This window comes from Cygnus olor, chromosome 6, assembly GCF_009769625.2.
Source record: "Cygnus olor isolate bCygOlo1 chromosome 6, bCygOlo1.pri.v2, whole genome shotgun sequence".
Classification (NCBI taxonomy): Eukaryota; Metazoa; Chordata; class Aves; order Anseriformes; family Anatidae; genus Cygnus; species Cygnus olor.
Genome location: NC_049174.1, coordinates 29,107,215 through 29,132,625, shown reverse-complemented (window position 1 = coordinate 29,132,625; position 25,411 = coordinate 29,107,215). Strand labels below are relative to the sequence as shown.

Here is a 25,411-nt window from a genome sequence, read left to right as displayed (position 1 = left end):
CTGAATACTTTCCACTTCCCAAAGTCCACCCTGCAAAATATCTTTTCTAGTCCAAGTTCCTCATCTAATTGGGGAAAAGGAGGAGGAGAGGACCTGCAGAGTAGGCAACATATGATACTGCTGATGCAATGTGACGATTAGCCTGCTAGCTGATACTCTCAGCTGTAAGGCCAGCCAAACAGGGAATAAAGGCTGAGAATTTCATTCCTTTCCCTTCCACCTCTTTATAGCATTAACTTTCATAAAACCTTTTTTAGTTATATAATACTGAAATCACTGCCTCTCCATCGAAGCTGACTGATACTGTCCATTAAGTTAAAGTAATATCAGAGTGGTAGATAAAGACACAAACAACACAATCACAAGCTTTGATCTTTCGGAAAAAAAAAAGCTAACCAAGGTTATTGTCCCATATTATTATTACTAGAAGAACTTTCCAGAAGTACTTCTTCCACTAAAAAAATAATTCAGTAACATAAAACAAAAGTCACAGCCATTATCTTTTTTCGAAAGACGCCTTGATAATTCCTACAGCTATGAAGTACAGGACAGGAAATGTTACACTGCTTGCAAGAGATTTGCATGGTGTTTTCTGCATGTTTGGTTTTGAAGTGGATGACTAACAGCTCTATTGCTTTTGAAGTTTTGAAGACTGGTCAGTATTGCAACTCAGAATGAGCATCTTCAGTGTAAAATGGTAAGTAACTATGTCAGAATTCATAACTGAAAATGTGAGCGTAGACTGAGTGAAAGATCTCTTCCAGTCATTTAACTTTTTCAGTTGAAAGCTGATTCTTTGGCACAGAACAAGTATAAAATCAGGCTGCTAGCTGATAAACTCTCACTAATGCATATCACAAACTTCTGATGACTGATGCCTGGAAGGCTGGCCAGAATTAAAGATATTTTGCTTGCCTTCTGAGAATTCACTTTCACTTAATTTAACTACAATTCACATTCCCATTGCCCTCTTCAGTCCTATCAACTCAGTTACTATACTGAGCCTAAATGTGCTTTATAGGCATTGAGAAGACACATGAAATACTCTGCGCACTCCTAAATGTTTATTGCTTGACAGAAACAATACACTCTAAAAATGTGGCCAACTAGTTCAGAAGAAATTGAAAGCTGTAATCCTGATTTTGATTTGCAAAGTAATTCTATGTCTTGTCTGGTCCTGATCAAGACTTCTCTCTGCAAAATAATAAAAATGATTTTATCGGGGTGCTGTGAAGTTTTGCGTTTGTAAAATATAGAAAAAGTAATTACACTCAACTTCTGTGGAAGGCTTTCAATGTTCAATGTTTTCACTGTATGCCTGGAAAAGGGTTTTTCAGTAGTCTCACCTAGGTACTGCATAGGTAATCATCTGACTTTAGCAAACATGGTTACAAAAAAACAAAAGCAATCCATTAAGTATTTTATTAATCAAACTAATTAAGAAAATTAAAAAAACAGTGTTACACTCCATAAATCAGCCTAAAAATAGACAGTCAAAACCATGGAGTTACCAACAATTTCTTATTTACAATTCAGAAAAATAACTTTGCATGACACAAATGATCTAAAGGCCTGGAAACATTACCTACTGCCTGCCTTCTGCACTTGAGAGATCTCTTCAAAGTCTGCATGAACTCAATCAAGGTAAGACAAAAGAAAGGAGAGAGCAGGTCTCTGTGTAGGGAGATGTGGGGAAAAGCAATTGCTGTTTCACACACAGGAGCTGTTCAGTATAAAGGACAGATATTTCAAAACGTCTTTTAATTTAGCTCATGAATTTTTTTTTTATGATGCTACCACCACTTTGCACAGTATATTTATACATTTGCAATAACAAAGAACAGCTTTTAAAGAAATTAATCTGGCTGTAACAAGCATCTGTGAAGCTGTCATTAGTTTCTCTTCAGATCTGTAAATCAAACTTGAGTATCTCTTTCTAAGCAGTATTTGACAACTTTGGATTGCTTTGTGCAGACAGTACACCATTTCAGCTACCAATGTTAACTATCATCAGTTATCTATCACAAGTGTCAGTGTACAGCTTTCACGTATTCCTCTGCTCTGCATTACCAACATTGTATTAAATAGGCATGTAACCGAGTCTTTTATCCTTTTAGCACCAGGAGTACTACAGTAATCACAGGTAAAAGCCTTTAAAAAAAAATAATTTTGAGGATATTTAACTCTGCTGTTGAGCTGACATGAAAGAGAACTTGGAGCACAGAAAGATGACCGCAATTGTTGATTTGGGTACAGCGTCGCAAGATCAGTACACTTGGCTCTGTTGTATGTTTTAGATTCTGCTGTTCATTTCAATTCACATTACTTTGTGAATCTCTGGCCTAGAATTTTTTCAATAAAACCCTCCCCCCCCCTTTTTTTTCTCTGCTGGGAAAAAGCATGAAAATACCACCTTTCTACTTCTGCAACAATAATGCTATGGAGTTACACCCACTAAAGATTCTATATTACCTGGTAACCTCACTGTGACATTTATGTCTTCCTTCTCAGGGAATATAACAAGAATTTCAGGCACAAACACAGGTTCTCATTAAATTTAGTGGTGTTTAACTGGAAGCAGTTCCACGGATAAACTAGATTCGCTGTGCTAAAGAAAAAAAGAGAGACCACTTAAAGATATCAATCCTCTGTTCTAGTTTAAGAAGTCGGATGACATTTATACCAACTGAAAATGTTTTGGACTTCTGCTCTCATTTGAGAAAATAAAGAGGGATATACAGTCTTCTCATTAGCATCCTATTTGTGTGCCATCTTACAGGGAGATCTCTTCCATAACTTGGCTTATTCAATCCCAGTGTATCATGCAGTCACATCATGTCCAGCTGCAAACAGAAGCAACAGATTTAGAAGAAAAGGTATTGAATTCAAGTAATTTCTTGTGTTTAGTGCTTTAAAATAAAGCAAATTCAGAAGTCCTTATAAGGATTCCAATATAAGAAATAAGAAATCCAACATAAGTGGACTACATGGAACTTAATACTAAACTGTTATAAAGTACAAAAACAAACCTTAAATCTCATCTTCGCATAATCATATGTACAATTTGGAGACTTTAAAAAAAAAGTACAGCCCAAAAGTAAAAATATGCCTACTATTGAAACTTCATTAGAACTGTCTACACCATAAATTTAAGCTTCAGAGACAGATTTGTAATGACTCAGCCTGTAAAGAAATAGCTAAAATGTTTTTTAATAAACCTCTTGAAATTCTTGAATTTAAGCAAGTTAGTATAAAAGAAGGTTAATTGAGAAGATTAAAGCATCTTTTAATTTTAAATGACTTTTAGGTTTCAACCCACATAAATAGCTGTTCTAGATCTACAAGCTTTGTTAAATGCTATCGCTATTGCAGTAAATTATAATAATCTGCTATCAAACCCACAGCCTCATTGGCTCTTTGAAATACACAAGAGGACAGGACTAATCTATGTAAACACCCATGTTACTATACAGCATTCTATTTGCCACCACAAAATTACACATCTGGTTGTGTTTTACAATAGTGAACAAGTCATTTCACATGGCTCTTTTCTGACTCAGTTCCTTAGGTGTCTTCTAAGACGTGATCTACTGCTTTAAGAAGCTCTTACTGCAACTTTCAGCTACAACTGAATTCTATAGCCATATCATGTCTTTATTGTACTCACCAAGTCATCAACATCACCACCTTCATCTGTAGCAGGCAGAGGTTCATTTTTCTTTTCTTTCGGAGCCAAGAACTGAAAATACAAGTTTTCTTACATTTTACTGACGAAACTCTGACTCAATGTCAAATGAACAGAACTTGTCCTTTGCATATCAAAACTAATCTGCCTGTTAATGAAAAATCATCAAGAAGTCCATTCTGGTTTCCACCCTCCAAAACCACACAAAAATACAGGGAATTTCCTAAGTCTTCCTTTTAAACGATTTTATAGCAGATTGTTAAAAAAATTGACAAAGAATGTGGTTCTTCAGACAATGCACAGTTAAGCTGCAGAATGCCACTTAATAAGGATGCTGCAAATATTAGTACATGGTCTCAGAGGAGATGGGGAAAGTTCACAGAAGAGAAATACCTTGAAGTCCAAAGAAACAGCCTCAAGCACAGGAAGTACTTGAGATGTCAGTGGCTGGAGCCATGGGCTAGATGGAAATTTTGTTCAGAGTATGGCCATTTTTATGTCCTTAAAAAGGTAATTTTAAAGGTAATATCATGAATAGCTACAAGCTGCCAGAGGACAGGGACAAAAAAAAATGTCCCTATTAGTATTAATACATATGTAAGTTGACTAACATCTTGTTTAGTAAAGATCTTAAGTATGACAATCTAGTTCTGTGTGGAACTCAGTAGAAGCTTTTCACTTAATTCAATGAACATTTAATAGATGAACAAAGACATGAATTTAAAAAACACTCAAACATGCAAGATGGTTCGAATGCTGGTCTTTAAAAATAGAACAGTCATTATGTAAAATTCTTTTGCAGTAGCTGCTGATACAAACACACCATATGCCCTTCATTTAAAGCACAGCATCAATAAACAGAAGATAAAGCTAACTTGCTTAGATACTGTAACTACTGAAATCAAACATACAGACAATATCTGGAGTACAACCACCTACGAATTATTTTTATTTTAACCTAACAGTGAAAAAAATAGTAACTTAGTTATAATAGTAGAAAAAATACAAATATGTGACTCTTGAAAAGTGTCCAGTTGTCCACAAGTTTTAGTTATAGTCTCTTCAGCAGGATAGAAATTAGAAAATTTCTGGTTAGAAAATAATGATATTAAACAGACTATGAATATCAGTTTTGAGTTCAGGTAACATTCTTCTTTTTTGTGGAAACAACTGGTTTCTGAAAGCGAATTACTGTTTATCTGCGGACTTAACTTTTACAGACATGGAGGTCATGTAAAAGGCCATGGGATCCCTATCAGTGCTCCCCATCTCCAAGACAACGTACTTGGACTGTAAAAAGCTTAAACGTTATTTTACTTGAACGGTTCTGATCCTGCTCTAGAACAGTGTCAGCTTTAGACAGGGGGTAAAACACCGAGAAGCTGCCTGCTGCATTCTCCCACCATATCAAGATGTGATCTAATGTTTTAATGTCTGAGTTCGCAATTTGAATCACCGGAAAAGGCATTCTCTCCAGCTCCCTCTGCTAGGTAGAATATCAATAAATTAATGTTGTAGGAAAGAACCAAATATAACATACAATAGCAAAAGCAAATATATTGCATTTGGTTAACACCAAAGATAAAGGATGTAGACAACGTCTGCCTAGTTGTCTCATTAGCCAAAGGTCAAATCTTTTCTACATCCTGAAGAGCAATAATCTAGAGCACTGCAGAAGACTTGCTGCACAGACACCACTCATGTTTTAATGTTAACTTCATCTTATCTTACAAATTTTGTAGCTGCAGTAACAGGGATGGAAAAAATTAGAATTTTAAGTTGTCGCATGCTTGTCTATCTTTTTTGCTGGAAAAGTTCTCAATCTAGTAGTAATACAAAGCACGCATTATGAAACTAAAAGCTAATGACATTGTCAGCTCTGAAAGGCATTTTGTGCCAAACCAAATTTCATTTTACGCAGTTAAGAGTCAAATGATATTTCCAAAAGTAGCACATTTTTGAAGCTTTCAAAATTAGCTTTCTAGCACTAAATTAGGTAAAGAAAGTCAAAAGATAAAGGAATGTAGGATGAAAATTTGTAACATGCAGTTTCCATCAAATCCTATACATTCAAAACTTTTTTTTTTTAAACAAACTCTGTTTTGCATTAACACAAAAACAGATTGTATGTACTAGTTGTGTTGAAATCCATTATCTTCCCCAAATTAATCACCAAAAGCACTTGACATTGCTGCTTTTTTTAACCTATCATCCTTACACTCTAAAAAGAGTGTACTACTATTACAGGGTTAAAAAAAGCCTACACAGAACCATTTTTCTCAATGATAGGAAGAAAGGAAAACATGCATGGATAACCTAGCTCAACCAAAACAAAAAAAGAATTTTTTACGTTACCTCTTTAATAAACAGCCTGTAAAGGTTTTCTTACCCCTTCAAATTCTATGAACTATGAATCTTACATCCAAAACAGTCCTGAAAAAGCTACCAGCTAGTGATCTTCACATAAGAGAAAAGGCTTCAAGGCTTCTGTGTCACACAAGACCACACTGACAGCCAATCCCTGGACCTACACACTTGCAATTATGAGCATTTGGCCTATTACAGAGGTGAAGAAAAACTGAATCTTATGTGTGATATTTTAAAAGATCCAGTATAACCGTTTAATGAAGGGTATGGCCTTCATTATAGAAAACAAATGAACCTTTTTAGCAATCTGCTATAGATCTAGGAAAATGCTGCCTTCACACACCACAGGAAACTTGCAGCACAGTTTAACTGGACAAGACTAGATTTTATACCAGCCTCACAAACTGAAGAAAAAATTTCAATCTCTCTAGATCTTATTCCAACAACACACAGTCTTCCAGTTTCATATGTCAAAAGTCAAACAAACCCTTGACAGAAAATGACAGTTCCTTAAGGGTTCTGGTTTTGGCTCTGGAGAGTGGGGAGGTTATCTGGTAAATAAGCGGGACTGCCAACAGCCTAGTTAAGCAGAGGGATGCAAGCCATTTATTCTGAAATGCAAGGTTATCTGTCACATTAGCAAACTCTTGCACTCTCAGCAGCCCAGAGCTGATTCCATGCAGTCTTTGTTATTCCCTTACTTTAAAGGGAAGTTATGGCTGTCACAAGACCTTCAATCAATCACAAAAGTATTTCTTCCTTTATTGCAACACCTGGCTGACTGCAGGATGATGTTAAAAAGTCCTTCTAAAGTCAGTCTACAATGTTTTGTTCCAGCTTAGCCTGACAGCTGTAACTCTGCTCCTTGCTACTCTTCATAATTTCTGCTGCATTCCTATGCAGACACAGTATTTCTTAGCCACCCTAAGATCATAGTTCAGAGATCTGTGCGCTGTAAGGTCTTTATGGCTAGTAGAGATTTTCTTAAGGAATAGTGGCTATTTCATGCAGCTTTATCACATTTTGAACAGCAATGACAGTTTCAGACTAAAAAGTGAAGTTCAAGAAACAAATGGTCTTGTGAAGTTTCAAAGTAAATTCATAGCACTCAGAATATGTAACAAAACCTGATATTCTTTAAAACTGCTGGTTTTAAAGAACAAAAGATTGTTCTATACAGTTATGCATGATGAGAAACAACCAGTAGGTCCTTCATGTGTACAACAAAAAGTCACACTGTCATTTGCACTCTGTACACGAGTTTAGATAAACAAGCTCTTAGGAGGTTGTTTAGATTTTCATTTGTCTTCTTTACCTTGAGATAAATTGTTACAGATTAAAAAACAGTTTCTAAAATAAAACTTCATGCCTACTCATTAATTAATTCATGGAGAACCTACTTCAACCCCCTTCTTGTTATTGCTAATGTAAGGCCCAGAAGTTGTAAAAATCAATATGGCATCTTTTAGCAAAGCTGCTTCTTTGCAAAGTAGAGCAATTTTACCTTGAGGGGTCTGTAATACAGAGACCTTCCTTCTTCTAAACTCTTCAAAGTCATATGGCAAGCAGCAGCCTAATACAAAAATGCCCATCTTATCCTCTCTATGCAAACACAATTTTTGACAGCAAACCTGAATTATATCTTCTTTCAAACAGGCACCATTCTGTCTTCTATAATTCACTCCTTTGTAACTCTAGCATGCTTCATTCATCACTGCAGTTACTAAAGTGCTTTATTTCTGTACGAAAAATACCTGCAAATACCCCAAATTTCTTTTTCTGAAAGGAGCCAATATGATGACCAATAGTACTAGCATAATCTATGATGTCCAATCCACAAGACCTCAATAAAGTAGAAATTACTGCTTTCACTGCATATATGATGAAAACAAGCTATGACAGCTTTACATTGCTAGAGTTAGCAAAGCTTTTAGACCAAAAAAGTATCCTGATTTTTGAACTAACATGTTAACAACGAGATCACAGCTCTTTATACAAAGTTCAAATAGCAATCTTGCATATAAAATTTATTGCTGTTCCATTAAACTGAGCTCCTGAAATTCCTGTTCTTCAGAGAGGATATTTTCAGATAATGATGTCAATACATGCTACTTTCTAAAGACCAATTAAAATATAATGCTGTGGCACATGCTAGGGAATTATTTTTGCTCTGGCATGGGACATTATTAATTCTACAGCAAAAGGACAATATTATTCCTTCATAAGGATCCTATTTCATTCACCTAAAGATTTATACACATCATAAAGAATTTTCTGTTCCACAGCAAGAGCTCTACGCAAATAGATGCTCATTAAAAAATGATACCTTTTCAGCTTCTTCACTAGTCACAGAACTTCCCTCTGCTTCATCTTTAGTGATCAAAGAAATTCTGTCTAAAAAAATAAAAGATATAAAAGTATCATTAGAAGGCTTCCAAAAAACAGACTTAACGTTAGAAATGAAATAAGTCCTCCAAATTCTGACTTCTCAATGTGTCATCATCACCACCACCAAAAATAAAAAAATATTGCTCAAAGGAAGATGTGACTTGCATAAATGAGTCAACTATGATATAAAAATAAATTAATGAGAATATTCATAAGCTTGTGGAAGTATCCATTTAGGAAACTGTTAATATTATGACAATCAAACTAATTAGACACTGAAATCATAGATCACAGATGAAATGCTGAAAATCTATCAGAAATTACACTTTTAGTCATTCACAGCATGCTCTTCAGTCCTTAACAGCCTTACAAAAATTAACTCCTACCATACAAACACTGATGCTGTGGTTCTACAGTATGACTACACCAAAGTGCTGGTCCTGCCCTGGTTGTGTTTGCACCACCATCCTGTGCAGTGACCCACAAAAACAAAAGAAAAACACTCAATTACTTTTCATCCCAATTATTTTCCCAGTCTAGCCATCACTTGGCTGCACAAACGCTTGTTACCAAATTAAGAATCTGTGGGTGTGAGAGGAAAGAACAGTAGGTTCAGAAAGGTTTCAGCAGCATCACAAGTTTAATGCCACCTTAACATGCCCACAGAGTTACACAGCAGGGTTTCACGAGATGAGTGAGCTTATCAAATAGATCTGCCTTGCTCCTGCTCCAAGCATCACTAACTCATTAACTCACATCCATCCTCTTGGTGATTGCAGTGGCTCATAACAAGGCCCAATGCCACATTTGGTGGAAAAAAAGGGCATGTGTTATGTCACAAGAAGCAGGGAAAACAGGACTTCTGCTTTTGGTAGCAGCAAATGAAAAGCAATTTCAGCTACTCAGCAAGACCAGCTAGTTGGATTATGCATAAAGCACCATGATTTTATCATCTTCTCAGAAGATAATCTATTTTGTATGAAAATATCACCCCTGTTTGTATCTGTAAATTATTTTCTCAGAAATATAGTCCAGTTTGTTGAAAACTCTGGTTTGAACCAACTACAAATATTAAAACAGTACTCTAAGCACGACTTTCAAAGACCCAAAATTTCTACTTCCAAAGGGTTTTTTGTGTGTTTTTTTTTTCCTCTTCAGATTTGTTCAGAGACAGTACCCTACAATAGCCTTTGAGAGTTGCCTTGTGCTATTGGTTTTGGTTAATAAACAAATTCCCATTCTATATTTTGAAACAGTTGGATAAAGCAGGCATTAAACACAGTCTGAAGTCCTTCGTTTTGAAAGGTGCTATATAAAAGCACATAATTGCATTTTATAGCATGCACCCTTAAATACACAGTTGGGCATTTAACAGATTTTCCTAGCACTGATTCCAATTAAAAACAAGAGTATGATGTAAAAGATGTTTTTTATAGCCCACCACGTTTCATATTTGTGAAAATGTGCCTTTATTTATCACTTGCGTAGTCTCTGAAGCTCTTTTGGAATTGCATTGCCCTGTATCTCCCAGTTTAATCATAGGTAGGTGTCATATTACCACATATTCCGTTCTTCAAGTTGCTTAAATACAAAACGATCAGTGACATATTTCAATGTTATTCATGCCTTTTTTGAGGCTTAATTTGGAAGAATCTTTTTATATATAAGCTGCACAAGTTTTTCCATTTATCTTAAAATTCACCTGAAATCCTATCTTGTTCTCCTTACCTTGTAACATTTAATTTGTCTCTTTTCTTACACAATTCGTTTACCATTTCAACAAGACTTGGCAAGACATCACAAAATCTTACTGGCAGGAAACTATTAGGACAAAAAAAATGTGTAAAAAAAAAAAAGCTGTAATGTGAAAGAAAGGGTTGTTGCTGTTGTGGTTGTTTAGATTTTTTCCTTTTACACAGGCTGAAGGAATGACCTGGATCAAAATGCTGCTCTAGCTTTAGTTTAATTGTCCCAATGCTAACATAAGGTTTTCTCCTACATAATGAATATTAAAAGTAGAAACTTTAAGAAGTGAAATGCCATCATACCTTGTACCACAATCTCCCAGAAATCAACTAAGGCTTTGTCTTCCACCTTTGATTTCAGGGCCTGCAGAAAATCATTAAAGCACCGCACCTTGGACAGCTGAAAAAATAACAGCAACAATTACAAGAAAATAGGGAAGTAGCTACAAATATTAATTCTTCAACAAGTCATCTAAAATGGTGAGCATAAGTCGTTACACATTTTAATTCTACTAAAACCAAGTGTTCTAAGGAAAAGTGAGCCACAAAAAACAAAACAAGTCTCTGTAGCTTTTTGAAACTTGCTTTAATAGAAATTTGTAGAATAGCATATTTTTCTTTTATAAACATCAGGCCACAGGCCTTGTGGTTTTATGTTTCAAAGAACAAAAACAACAGTGCGTAACACCACAGAATCTAGTCCTTATTCAAGTTAAGGATAAGGAAACACAAATGGAAATATATTTCTAAACTTTCAAACAGTATAAGTGATTAAAATCTTTTTAATCTACTTCTCCTGTAGCAATAAATTACCACGTTTTCAATATAGCAAATAGGCCCATCGTATCTTCAATTTGAAAGAGTTTTCACATATTAACATTACCTTCATGGCCTCTTCTCTGAAAACTCTGATACAATTGATCCCTTTCATGTAGTACTGTGAACTTTTATGTTCCAGAAACTGATCGATGCGGTTTATCAGCTGCTGACTCACTGAAAGACAAGGAGGAATAAATAAGGAAACCAAAGAATGCACAATTCCTCTGCAAAATAAATTAATTTGCACCTCTTTCTATTCCACCTTGACATGCATTAAGAGAGTTAATCATACCCATACTGCCTCAAACAACTCAATTTGATAATTGTCAGTATCTAAGCTACTGACAATTACTCCAGCCTCCTTGAAAAAGCTAGGTATACTGGGAAGAAACTCAAGCACAGCCAAGGTAAAATTCCAAACCTAAAAGCCAAGAGAAAAGCACTGGCCTAACTTTTTCACAGAAAGTAAAACTAGAATATTTGGGATCCTAAGGCTGAGCAATGTTATATTTTACAACTCTAAAAAACATAGCCCAAAAAGATCCTTTGAAATACATGCTTATTTCAATGAAAGGGTTAAATTTACAGTGAAGGTGTAATAACATCAGAGCAATAGCTGTATTCCACCATGCTTACCATAATCATGGATGTAACAGCCAGCGCTTACTGTTTTCTATTAAATGCCTAACTGAACTGGATCTGAAAGATACCACCTCTGAAGAGATGAGTGAAACGAGAAGTGTTTGATATTCTCCCACTAGCTTTTGACTCTAGTGAGTTGCTAGAAAAGGAGGCAGATAGCGGTTCTGTCCAACAGCAGCTATCACACAAGAAAGTGTGCTAAATTGCCTACTGCTCCAGAGGTGATCAACTCACTCTTTATTTATATTACCAGTAGCTGACAAACTAAATTGAAGTCTCACTACTTAAGCTCCTCAAGTTAAGTCAGTCCATTTTTTTCATGGTTAACGATTTTCTCATTAAATGTTCTAATTTCTTACGAATTGCACTAATAAAAGCAAGTCCTGCTGGTGGTGGTGGGTTGTTGGTTTGTTTTTGGTTTGTTTTTTTTTTAAATGCTGCCTTTTCATTGATGTGTTAAATTAAAACCCCAGGCGCTACGAGGGTGCAATAAAAGTCTTTATTGTCAGAATGATTCCAGCGCACTGCTTGGAATTATCAGAACCTCTACTTCTTTTGCATTACTTTTTTTTTTTTTTTTGTAAGAAACCTTTTCTATTTGATTGCCCTGGCAGGCATCAGAAGAACACTGTTTCTTGCTACTGCCTGTGAGCTCCTTCTTTTTGAAATCTGTTTCCAAATCTGAAACAAACAAAAAAAAAGCCCTGCAGTATTTTAATAGGAATGAAACATCAAAATTATGCAGAAAACACGGCAACAATATATGAAGTCAGATTCTTTTAACATCTTGAAACAGCTTGGCTAAAATTGGGTCTGTCCACTGGGTCTGCATTAAATGACAGACCAAACGATTGACAAATACAAAACAGATAGAATTTTTGTGCTCTAACTGGACTATCAAATTACTGCAGGGGGACAAAAACAACACTGGAGACAGCAGAACAGGATCATAACTCAAAGTTCTCCAAAGTGGACTTTGTGCCATTACACCTGAAGGTCTTAGAATTTTGTTTATTTTTCTTCCCTTTCTTCTGCTACCTACCATCTGCCTTTCCATTAGTGTGAGTATTTGCTTTCAGGTGATGCAAAAAGTGAGTACAGACTGGAGAACTACAAGTAAAAATGCTTCAGTAGAAGATCTTAATTCATACAGAAATTAATCACTGCCCACTGGCACTGAGGCACATTTCCTACTCTAAAATACATTCACCAGTGCTGTTACTTCTTGTGAAATATGCCATGAACAATTACATTCACTTGTTATCTGAATAGTTATGGTACAAAAGTGTAGTTATATTCTCATGTTTGTTCAATTCGTGGTCTTGATTACTATGCCAAACAGATTACAGCTTAATAATAGTTGAGACTGTATTATTGTCCAGGTTCAATTCCTTGTTGATACCCTTAATTCCAAGGTGATTCCTTGTTAAAAACATAGCTCCTTCTGTAAACAAATGACTCCTATTATTAGCAAGCTTTTGACTTATCCAGTGGTGGAGAGAATGATTTGTATTAATGGCCAGTGTTTAAAGTAAAAGTCACTGACAAATGAGTTAAACTACCTGATAATGGACTTTAAACAGCTGCTCTGTGAGGATGATCTTTTTGTAACTGACAAGAAGAAAAAGTTTCTAAACTGAAAAGCGTCCTAATTTTTAAGGACTTCCTTCATCTTTAAGTCAAGAAATAAGGCCCTTACCAAGAGCTGCTAAACTACTCCAGTGTGCTGTAAGGTACTGCTTAGTTTTGGGATGGTCTCTCTAAATTGCCATTAACTGTGGGTATGGATTAGGATTATTTAAGACTGGACATCCAAAGGACATTTGGCCCAAACCCCACTCAGACCAGGGTCATGGTGAACCAGGTGGTTCGGTGCTCCAAGCAATTTAGTTTCAAGTAGCTCCGAAGATGGAGTCTCCAAGTTGTCCAGGCCCCTCTTTCTATGTTTGATTACCATCACTGTGATTTTTTTCCCCCCATATCTAATCCAAATTCTGTTTGTTGCAACTCAGAGCTTTGAGTCTCACCCAATTGCTATGCCCTTCAAAGAAAAGTCTGGCTTCATCTTCTCTGTGAAGCAGACATACAGAAAACTTCAGTGGTTTTTTTTATACTCAAGTATTTGGTCACATTCTTCTAATGACTGAATCGCTTCCATTAAACCAGTCATTGCATTTGGCCTAACTAGCAATAGCGTATGAATACTCTGATATATACAAATATATCCTGTCAGATAAAAATAGAGACAAACAGCAAAGACATACGCCAATAAAAAGCAAGAAGTAAACACTAGTGTTTTGTTTTGTTTTTAAATATATCTTTGGTAGAAGAAATTTAGTAGTACTAAATTGGTACTAGAAATTTAGTAGCTAACTAAACACCTTCCTTGAGAAAATCTGTAAATAAAATATCTGTCTAATAAGTTTCCATTGCAAATCTGTCATACACAATTCTTTTCTGCACATGAAGCATCCAGGGTGAAATGCTCTTGTTACAAATTTTACTAAGAAATGATCTACATGCCATGGCAGGAGTGTCACCTCAGGCAAGACAGAATATTTACCAAAATCTACACGTGAAATTGCTGACTCTCTTAACCTTATTTTTCCCAAAATGCCTAAGAAAAATATTGACAAACTTACTACAAACATAAAAACAGAGTCAGGTGCAATTTCCCTCTGGACACTTTTTCTAACATCCATAAACTGTACAGTTATCACTGCAGATTTACCTCTGGCAATCAGTTAAAACAAAAAAAGCTCTTTCAGCTACAGACACCATGTTCTCAGACAGTAGTCCTATAAGTACCAATGAAATCTGACCTATAACTTCCACATAAAATTTAGAAACCAAAGAAAATGCTACATGTGTGTCAGTATCTCTTTACTTAAAGCCATCCTATCTTCTACAGATAGGTATGAAAACATTACACCCTATACCAGACAATCTGCTTCCCAGAAATACAGACATGAATGGAAACCCATAAATAGGCCAACAGGATGAAATAGTAGTCATGTGGCTATTTCTTCAGCACTATGAAGGTGGCAAACAGTCACTGTATTTGAGAGTCTTCTCTGCAGGCACAGCAATGAAGAAGTTCATCGTACAGCTGTGAGAATAAAGATTCTACTCAGGCAAACTCATCTATATTTTATTTGCATTCATTGATAAAAACGTCAGAAGCTGTTATCAGAAGACTGCTCTTTGTGATGACTGCACACTTGTAACCTGTTCAAAAGAAGACCTGCATAAAACGACAAATCTGTGGCCATGCATGCCAACAAGGAAGTAAAGACATCTAGAGAGGAAATTCAATGCTACTTATGTGAGCAATGAACACGAACCTGTACGTTGGCACCCTCACACACAACTCATCACGTGAGCTCTAAGTGCGTCCCTACTATAATATACACAGAAGTCAATTAAAAATGAAGTTGATAACTGGTTCAGAATTTGAGTTGCTGGTCTCCGAAAACCTATCCCTGAGACCCTTGCCAATATGAAATTCTTCAATTTTCTAAAGAACGTATTTACACATTACCGATTCTGACATTACTCTACTTGCTAGGAACAAATAAACCATCTCTCCTGCTCTGGGTCTGCTATGGAACACAGCACGTAGACACGCTGTCCAAGCTGCACTTAGGCTTCTCCTATGAATGGCAGAAACCCTGACCATCAAATACCAGTGAGGCCACTGCAACAGATGGTAACTCACAGCTTAATTACGATCCTTGCTGACAGTCTTTAAACTACAATTTTCCTATTGCTACAACTTCTCTGTCTACCAAAAAAAAAAAAAAAAACCCACAACCCTCATCCACCTCCATGCAAACAGTTGAAAGGCCCCTGTCTTCTGAATAAATCTATTAAAAATTTTTTGAAGTCAACTTTTTCCCATATCGCTCAATTTTATTGGCTTCCCCTGTTCTATGGAGGGATTTTGCTGCTGTTTTTCAGGGAGGGAAGGAAGAAGGAACTGCTGCCTTTTTTCGAAGAAGAATGTAGGCTCTAACCAGTTTGAAGACTACATTGGGTCATCTTTTTATATTGCAAAGAAACAAAACAGGGTACAACCTGTCTGCATCTTGACACATAAAACATTACTCTTCCCCCCAATAAACTACTAGAATGCCTGCAATAGATTATCCTTTCCTGAAAAGACATTTTGATTTTTACATGCTCTAGCAGGGTTAAAAAAATTTCCTCATTAAATATGATATAAAACTATATTTAAGAAAAACCCCGTTAGAACCACTGAATAGTTTTAAAACAGAATTTACTATTTACATAACCAGAATGTCATACAGCAAGCTATTAAAAACATGCCTGCAATGTTTTATGTATTAAGCCAACTAAAAAACTCTAAAGAAGAAAAAGGATTATGCAGAAGAGAAAAATAATATGCAGAGCATGTTTTTATTTATATTTACTTCTCTCTCCTGTAAACGGGTGACTGCACTACATTTTGTCTAGTTATATCTATATATAATAGATCACATATATAAAAGCAGATTTCTCAAAATTTCAGAAGCTATCTCAACATGTACTGCAGTTATGTCCAGAACAGCTACTGAGTGGACATATTTAAGCACTCTTCACTTAAATGATCTTCACTGGTAATCACTACATTTATTTCTGCCTTAAAACTTTCCTACGTGATAAAACTAATTACCATAAAAAGTAGTCTTTTTTTCAGTTTCAGTATTCTAGTGTCTTGTACAACGCTTTTTACTACATCTTAATATATCTGAGACACAAAAACACAATTCCCAACATTTTTTCCAATAAACACAATTGGTTCTGTATCTAATGCAAAATCCACGTACAAAGTTGTCTACTTGCCTGATAGTTCTGGAAAATCTGAAGAGAAATAACTATATAAGCTTTACAAGACTATTGTAAAATAATATATTACTTAACATACTCCTCAAACTAAGCCCAAAAGGAGCAAAGGCATAGCTGAAATAACCAGCACCTGTCTTTTTCAGAACCCCTTCAAATATTTCCTTTGAAAAGAAATTGTACATTAGTGGCTATTGGGCAGATGAGATTTACCTTGCCACAACCTTCAAATCAGCATTTAAAAGGAAAAAGGACCCCACTCATCTTGTGCACCCTTTTTAAGATAGCTTTGGATTACATACATCTCTGTATAGATGTTCCACTAAGAAAATACTAGGCAAACAATAATTCCTTTGCATTGTCAGACTTAGAGCATGCCAGACCAATGAGACCGTGGCTGACCCGAGCTTTTTATTCTTCCTTGCCTCTGCATCAAAACCCCATCTTTCTGTGTGCTAAGCGATAGATTCAGTGCATGTAGAGCCTGCTCACACCTCTTGAGGTGCTAGCTGGTTATTACATCCCTTCTACACATTTTACTTTGCTCACAAGCAGTAACAAATGATTTTTGCATGTAAATATTTAGATCCCAGGCATCTGATTCTTATTTCTCCATAAAACAAGATTAAGTAGGCAGAAGACAGGTCTGTCACACAGTGCCCATTCAACAAGCCTCCACTTCAAGCTAGAAAGATCACACATAGTCAGACGAGAACCTGATAAACAGTTTGAATACGGTACTCAGTGTGAAGGGATCTTCTGTTTGCAACAGCTAAGTTGTTACTCAGATGCCTCAGTGTAGCTGTCTAGTGCCATCTTACACAAATGAGGGTATCTGAGACTTACAAGTGCTACCCCTCATTGCTGAGCGGCACTGGAAGCTAGGCAGTATAGTCCACAAAGTATCTCACATAGCACTAAAAACCTGTTTTTAGGAAAATGGATTACTAACTCTGAAGATGCTGCTAAATATAGTTAAGATAGATAATTTACCATCTTTGAAGTCAGCATTTTTCTGCCTCACCAGAATTCGGAAGTCTTCTGCTGGGTTAACACTGCCAACCTACAAAAGGTCCAAAACCAACAGAATTGTCTGTCAATATCCTTCTCTTTCTTCTTGTAAGGCAATAGGAACCTTTACATTTCTCTTTAACACGGAAACAGAACCTCTACATTTCTCCGCATGCAGACACAAAAAACACAACGTGTGTTAAACATGCACTACTCCTAGCAAAGGTTAGTTATGACTCTAGCCAGATGAACTTACACTTACTACACCGCACTCTTATAGGCCAGCTATCTTCTCTGGGGTTTAGAGGTCTGAGGCACAGTAATTCAGGCTGTTAGTTCAGCTCTGAAACAGACCTCTCACTAATCTTGATAGACACTTAATGAGGAATGGGACACTTAATGGGAGCCCCCAGGCATGTGGGTACAGAATCTTTGACTTGCCAAGCCAACAGGAAGCTCAAAATTAAAAGCTCACACTCAGTTCATTTACCTCTTCTGACCCACTCTAACATCTTAAAGATGAAGTTCTAAATGGGCATACAAGTACAGAAACCTTACAGAAGAACTAAAACCAGATCAAATATAAATGTTTACTGAAAATCGGATGCAATAACCTTAGAATGAAAATTTACCGTGCTTACCATTTCCTGTCAGAAATCAAAACTCTCTTAAGTGTGTTTGAAATTTTTATGCTTTGTTGTCAATGTAATTCTTAGATCTTTCAGTAAACTTGCTTGGCCTCAGTGTTTCTTTTAAATTTGGTAGTCCCACTTTTCAGCTAATATCAGGAATTGATTATTAGGAGTAGAGTATCTGGCACAGCTGTACACCTTTCTTAAATCTCAATCATTCATTTAAAAATTAACTTTAAAGGATAGTACATTTGAAAACATGGGGAGTTATCTCCATTAATATTAAATCACTTACCCTGTGATATGAAAAATCAAATAAAGCAAGGTGTATAGTTTTGATGCAGACTTCACCTACTCATTTATACAACACCTAAAGTTAAGTTAGACATTCAACCTAGCAGCAAGATGAAGACAAACATATCATTTATTCTAAACCCCAACCAATGCAGAGACCAGTCTCTAACACCCCAGCAAGACCTTTGATTAAATATAAACAAGCAACTTTTACACTGCAGAATATATGAAAGAAAGGCAGAACAAAATTCAACTACTGAACCCCCAATTCTGTGATTGTTTTCATCAGATCCACAGGCTCACCCTTTACAGTTCTAGACAGTGGGGAGAATTTTGTCCTAAAAATATCCAACATTAATGGAAACTTGTGCTAATATGTATCTAAGAACAGAGAAAGTTATCCTTACAATCTCTAAGTAGACAAAATTTCAGTCATGTTTGTTTCCCCTAGAATCCCACCCTTTATCAGGAATTCTGTATATTCACTACAATATGTTTAGAGAAATTAATCTTTCCCTTTGATAACCAGAGTTGTAAAAATATACTTACAGAGGTGACATTGCCTTCAGCAAGTTTTATGATGCTAAAGCTATCTTCCTCATCTTCAATTTTTTGTTTCTTAGGGTTAGGTCCATCTTCATTGCTGGAAATGAGGAGGACAAAAAAGAACAGAAACACTAAATCAAAGTAAACTGCTCTGCCTACTCAGTATGAAGTCAGTAAATTTGCAAAGTATACACTGAACCAAAATTCGTTATACAGCTGTTCCCAAATTAACAATAAACCACACTTCATTTCTCCCACAGTCTTCACAAAGCAGACAGTAGAGACAGATCAAATTTTATCGTAGCATAAATGAAAGGTACTGCTTGTTGAAAGTACAAGATTATTGATACTTATTTCAGGAGTGAATTTACTCGTACACCTCTTTACCACATTTCAGAATACAGGCTGGCTCTCTCTAGTTGCTTTATTTGGAACCTGTATATTGAGTTGACCTTGCTGATTCACTGTACACTGTAAATCAATAATCACATATGACATTTGGTATTCTCACCAGATTCCTTTTAACCATAAAATGGCAATAAAAACTTAAATATTAAGTAAGAAATCCATTTACTCTTTAAAAATTACCTGCAAGTTCCCATCTTGGAATTGATAGCTACTACCTATCTGTTCACACAGTGACTTTTGAGTCTCATAACCATCATTCATAACTCATTCTCCATCAGCACACAAGCGTTCTATAAACTTCCACTTCCAGCAGTCCAAACTTGCTAGACAAACTCCAAATAAGAATTTTCTCAGAACAATCTTATGCTACACCTCAAAATGCTTTCAAAACACGTGTTTTTAAAAAGCCAATTGTGTTTTAGGCTACTTTCTACCTTTGCCCTCACAGGTATCACGGTGTATGCAACCAATGCTTCAAATGAGAAGCTTAAAATTAAGTTCCAAACTTACAAAACTTTGGATCACATTCTGGCAACACAAGAAACTCTAATTTATCACAAAAGGGGAAGGAAATTGGACACTATGTTTTGTGTTGTTTAATGTAACAGGCTGACACAGAAGAATAGATTTCGGTTTAAGAATGACTGAAAGTTATGATCTAAATGATCTAAACTGCACTATTTACCTTCACGCAATCCCAAAACAAAAATAAAAAGTTACTCTAAAAAATTCTGCTACTGCAATAAAAAGAAAAAACTGCTTCATAAATCAGGGATAAAAACAGAGATCATGGACTAGGTGCCATGTTGCATTCTTCAAAGTTACAACTCATCTTAAAAGTTGTTGCCTGCTACTGAAGCAAGCAGCTATTAAATAGAAATTGTACAAACTTCCTTTTTACTGTCTATAGCATACTCCTCCCCTGCTTTGCAATCAACATCTATCCCACTTCATTTCTGTAGTCTCATCGTTCCTTTTACTTAATTTTGTCGCTACTGAAATGAAAGCCCTTCTCCTCAGCAACTCCTGTCATCCAACATAACCCCACTTATCACTCTAGGAGAAGTAATGACTTTGGTGATGCTTTAGGACAAGGAGACTAGGATACCCTGCTTTGTTCCCAGCTCTGCTGACTTTCTGGCTGACCTTGAACAAGTTGCTTAGTTGCTTTATTGTTTTGGACAGCCATTATCCCTGTCTGTAAAATGGAAAAACCTATCTAACACCACAGAGTTCAGAACTTCTACTTGAACAGAAGTTCTTGCGTGCATTGAGATGCTTCGCTGATAAGTGTGAAAACAATGGAAATTCTCATTTTTTCCTCACAAGTTGCTTTGTAATTCGTTGCAATGCCTCAAAATATTTTTTCTCCTGCATTATTTTTGCTGATTCCAAATGCTTTGGGACTGGAGGTAGGAGGAGAACATAAATGAAAATAACTGAATTTAACTGCCTAGGACCAAACCTATAGCCATCGTTAATTAGCGCAGTACAGCTGAAACTAATGAATCTATACCCATTAATACCAGCCAATGATCTGACATTTAAAATCTGTTACTGATAACGCCCTGATTAGCAGTATTTTTTAACTACAAAATGTGCAACTACTCTGAGACAAATTAATAAAATAAAAGATTAATTTACAACACACACTTCTACATTTAGACAGAGGCCTCTCACATACTGCAAAACTAGATGAGGTAACAGCCTCTCGAAAGCCGTCCTAAGAAGGAAAACGCAAAATACTTTCGATTTTACTGGATTTTTTTTAAAACTACACAGAGCTTAACAAAAATGAAACAAAACATTTTTTTTAATCTTTAGCATTAATAAGATATGCCTCTATTTATCTTGCCTCAGTCCCAACTAGACCTTAATAATTAGGCAGAGAGAAATCAGGTCAACATCAAGATAGAGATATCAAATGCAAGAGACCAAAACAGTATAAATCAGTTTTAGAAAATGAAAATAATAGTCAAGAGAGCTTCTAGCAAACTTTTTCAGTACTTTTCAGTGCAAATTGTCTAGATCTGTCAGTTTTAAAAAGGTGAATGTTACCTGCTGTTTAAGGTTTTCCTTATCCTATTGTAGTGAGACATTTTTTCCTCAAATGATTTAACTGTATCACTCAGCTTGTCCCTGACACAGAACAATATCACTACTGTTCCCATTCATTACTACATTTAATCCATTTTTTTTATTTAAATATTTTCATTATTCATTACATAATTCATTCTTTTTTGCATAGTTGAGTTTCTATTCTTTTGCCTCCCTTACATACCCCTTTTTCCCCAAATCATTTTATAATGCCCCACACCAATTTCTATCTCAATTATTTTTATAGTTGCTTTCATCTCCCCTCTAAAGCCAACCAGTTTTTAATGAAAATAGCTTTCCTTCTTGCTTATCAAATTGAAGCCTTTGGGACATATGTTTTTCAGCAACTACCAGTAATGTGTCACAGCCTTTTATTTAAATTCTCTTCCTGGCTTGCTTGAGCCCAAGTTTTGTAGGCTTTTTGTTTTGTATTTTTTTTTGAAACTGGTTCTATAGTTTTCTTCTCTCTACTTTTTAAAATACATACAGAAATATTTGTATGTATAGATATATACATATACACAGCGCACGTGATTAGAGCACAGAGCAAGGACAAGATAATTTTATCAGTGTGAATTGAGACACACCAAGGCAAGACAGGCACATACAGCAGTGAACAAAACAAAAAGCAATGTGCTTCCCAATCTGTATACAGAAATGTGGCCATTTTCCCAGAGCAGCAGCCCGAGAAGTCCAATGCCATGTCTTTCTAAAGTTAACATCAGGAGGCTCCATCCAAACAAAAGTAAAAGATACGTGACAGCTCAGCTTAGTGGGGCCCTGAAGTGGCCTAAAGACATTGCTCCTAGTGCTGAAAGAACAGCTAAAAATGACAAAAAGGGAAGGAACTGAGATCTGTCCAACATGCCAGGGGACCAGCCAGTTATGTTATAGGCATTCTATAAATTTGATTTTGTTTGAACAAAATTGACTTGGCTGGGAAAACAGTACCAGTGCGGTACCAATTAAGCATTTATTTTTCATATTTATAGCAAAGATAATGTAAACAGAGCATATGTACTACCAAAAGACAAGAATTTTAAAAACAGTTGAGAAGATAGATGTTCCAGAAAGAGTCTACAATATTTTTCAAGACATCCACATTTACTGCACAGCATATAATAATTAAGCTGCCTTTCTTTTGATTTGGTATTCAAAATGAAAGCTGTACACAGAGTATGCTGGGGTGGAATTTTCATCCTGACAGGTAGTGTAAAGCTCCTAGGTATTTCATGTAAACTGAAATAAGTTTGGAACTGAATTAACTTCTGTTATTCTTATTCAAACCATTTTATAAATGCCAGTAGGACAAACTGTTTGGTCACTGGGCAGTCAAGCACTGCAACAGGTTGCCCAGAGAAGCTGTGCAGCCTCCATCCTTGGATATTTCCAAGACCAGACAGGATGGAGCCCTGAGTTACCTGTTCAGATCTGTAACCCTGCTTCGTGCAGCAGGTTGAACTAGAGAGCCCTCCTGAGGTCCCCTCCAACCTGATGGATTCTGCAATTCTGTATTAGCATATAATGACATCAGAGAGATGCAGACCTAATCCTAGCATGACTTCCACAGTAGTAAGACCGCTACTCTCAAAATAGCCCAGACAGTGCGGTTCCACAACATTCTCAACCCATCTGTACTTTTTAAGTATGTAACTCATTGATTAAAATGCTCCTGAGCCTGCTACATTCACCAAAATTAATCTGAAGTGCTAAAAAAGTTTTGTTTTGTTTTTCAGTTTGTTTGTTTGTTTTTAAATCCATATTAAATCTCTAACTTACTCATCTTTAAAGATGTCTTGAGCAGTCTTCTCTTCTTTTTTCTTGCCAACATCCTTTAGAGGGAAGAGTGCTTTCACTTTCTCAAGAGGAACCTGACACCTTTCTTTTACCATGCAGGGCATCTCCAGCATCTCTAAAAGGTGCTGTTCAATTGGCGGCAGCGGCTCATTGGGGTGAAAAGCCTTATGTTGCAAACACTGCAAGAAACGATTTTAGCAAAGAAAAACCATAAGGTTATGTACTTTTAAAGTAATATGCCTGTATATGTAACATCATATGGTACATGCAAAATATCTTCCATATTAAAGAAGCTACCTTAATATTGCTGAGAAATATTCCAGCTCACGAGTGGATGAGTGGAGTCATATGATCAGCTGTTTAAGGAGATTAATAATTATATTAAACAAGAATACTGATGCATACAAGTGCACCCACACTCACTGTAATGAGTTCTATGAAAATTATTAAGAAAATAAGAATAAAGTAGTCATCAGCATCTATTCAGCTTTTCAACTTCAATTTGCCTTTAAAAAGCAGTTCTCTTATAAAAGACAGTGATATGGGAGAGATTTCTTGACATTCTAAAATCAGGGAGCAAGATATGTACCGCAACCTTATATTCCATTTACCATCGTGATTTATTGTCCCTCAAAGAAAGTCTCTCTTCTTGGTCAAAAAAGCTCAGTTTGCATAACACGAGAAATCTTCACCCATTTAAGAGCAAGTAATAAGAGAGAAGTTAAAAGTGCATAGGTAAAGCACGGAATATAGGTATGTTTGCATATGAACTTTGGAAAGTGCAATGGAATGAAGACCTCTGACAGATGAACATAAAGGTTGGAATAGATGGCAGGAGCTACAGAGAAGGAGCTTTCACACAGTCAGGCAGCCAAGGACGGAGAGAGATCAGGTTAATGAGGCAGGTCACAGAAAGTCCATTGAGAGTTCTAAAAACAAAATATCTTTTAAATGCTATGAAGTGTGGGGTAGCAGTAGAGACGTACGTGCTTGTTCATATATACAGAGTTACCAATGCACGCAAACGCATACATAAGAACATGTTATACATGGAAAAAACATTTTTCCAAGTCCACCGTACTGAGTGAATTAGATACAAGCGTGGAGGTAGCTTCCCAAGAAACCAGGAAAACAGGAGAGTTGCTCCCTTGTTGGCTGTCAGACATGACCTTAATTAAAAAAACAAACCTCTATTCATGCTGAAAAGCTGCCAATAAAGAACATCCAGGCCATATGCTACACATCAATACTGATGTGCTTTCATGCTGCCATTAAGATTCCAATCTATATTAGAACATACTTTCAAAAGGAGGCAGTCATACAAGGCTACTGATTTGGAAACACTTGTAATGATTTAAGGCATAATTATTCTGAAAGAGACTAAAAATGTTGCTGGAAGCTGCAGTAATGGCTTTTGTGATACAAAAAAGAATAACAAAACAGCATTAGTGGATTGAATTAAACAAAAAAAAAAAATCTAAGTTTCCTGTTGTGAATGTGTTTTTCAGGCTTTTGTATCTGAAATCTCTACATGAGTTGCAAGAGCTGAGCAGACTGCAGCAACAGCCATCACTTGCTCCTGTTTTTCAGAGCAGATGACCAGCTCTGAGATTGCAGGTACCTTCAGAACTCAGGTGTTAAATGAAGATGAAGTTGAACAGATTTAGCCTGAAGCTCCTGATGCCGAACAGGAATTGACTACATAATAAGTAATGGCATAAATGCCTGAACAGACAAGAACTTACTGCAAGAAAGCACTGTGTGGAAGGGAACAAGACAGAATATCTATGAACACACTTTTATAAGAAAATATTTTAGCAAATCTATAAAGCCTATGGGAACCAGTCTTTAAAGCCTCAGAACATCGGACAGAGATTCATTTGTCTAAAAGATAAGCACTGAGTCCAAGCCAGTCACCTACTCATTCTCCACAATCATTTTGTGCTTATGATGTCCAAAACATGAAGGACCACTCATTTTCCCAAGGCTTTTTTTTTTTTTTAATGGATTATGAAGCAGGCTTGGACAACTCAGCTTATATTAGTTGTCTAGCTTTTGGGTAACTAAACCTATGAACTGAATCCCAACACAAGTGTCTTAGAGTTCAGTTTACACTTGGTTTGTGACAAGTTCAA

General features: G+C 36.1%; 1 protein-coding gene across 4 annotated transcripts in view; it reads right to left on the bottom strand.

Moving 5' to 3' along the window:
* Positions 1-1,408: 1,408 nt before the first annotated feature.
* Positions 1,409-25,411, bottom strand: part of XRCC5 (X-ray repair cross complementing 5) — a 49,486-nt gene continuing 25,483 nt past the window's right edge. For all 4 annotated transcript variants that reach the window (XM_040561876.1, XM_040561875.1, XM_040561874.1 and 1 more), the window contains exons 14-21: positions 23,259-23,455; positions 18,978-19,071; positions 17,485-17,554; positions 11,069-11,178; positions 10,489-10,585; positions 8,379-8,446; positions 3,668-3,739; positions 1,409-2,843 (exon numbers count right to left, since the gene is read on the bottom strand). In XM_040561876.1, coding sequence (XP_040417810.1) covers positions 2,829-2,843; positions 3,668-3,739; positions 8,379-8,446; positions 10,489-10,585; positions 11,069-11,178; positions 17,485-17,554; positions 18,978-19,071; positions 23,259-23,455 — 723 coding nt within the window. In that variant the 3' untranslated portion in view covers positions 1,409-2,828. The remainder of the gene's footprint in view (positions 2,844-3,667; positions 3,740-8,378; positions 8,447-10,488; positions 10,586-11,068; positions 11,179-17,484; positions 17,555-18,977; positions 19,072-23,258; positions 23,456-25,411) is intronic.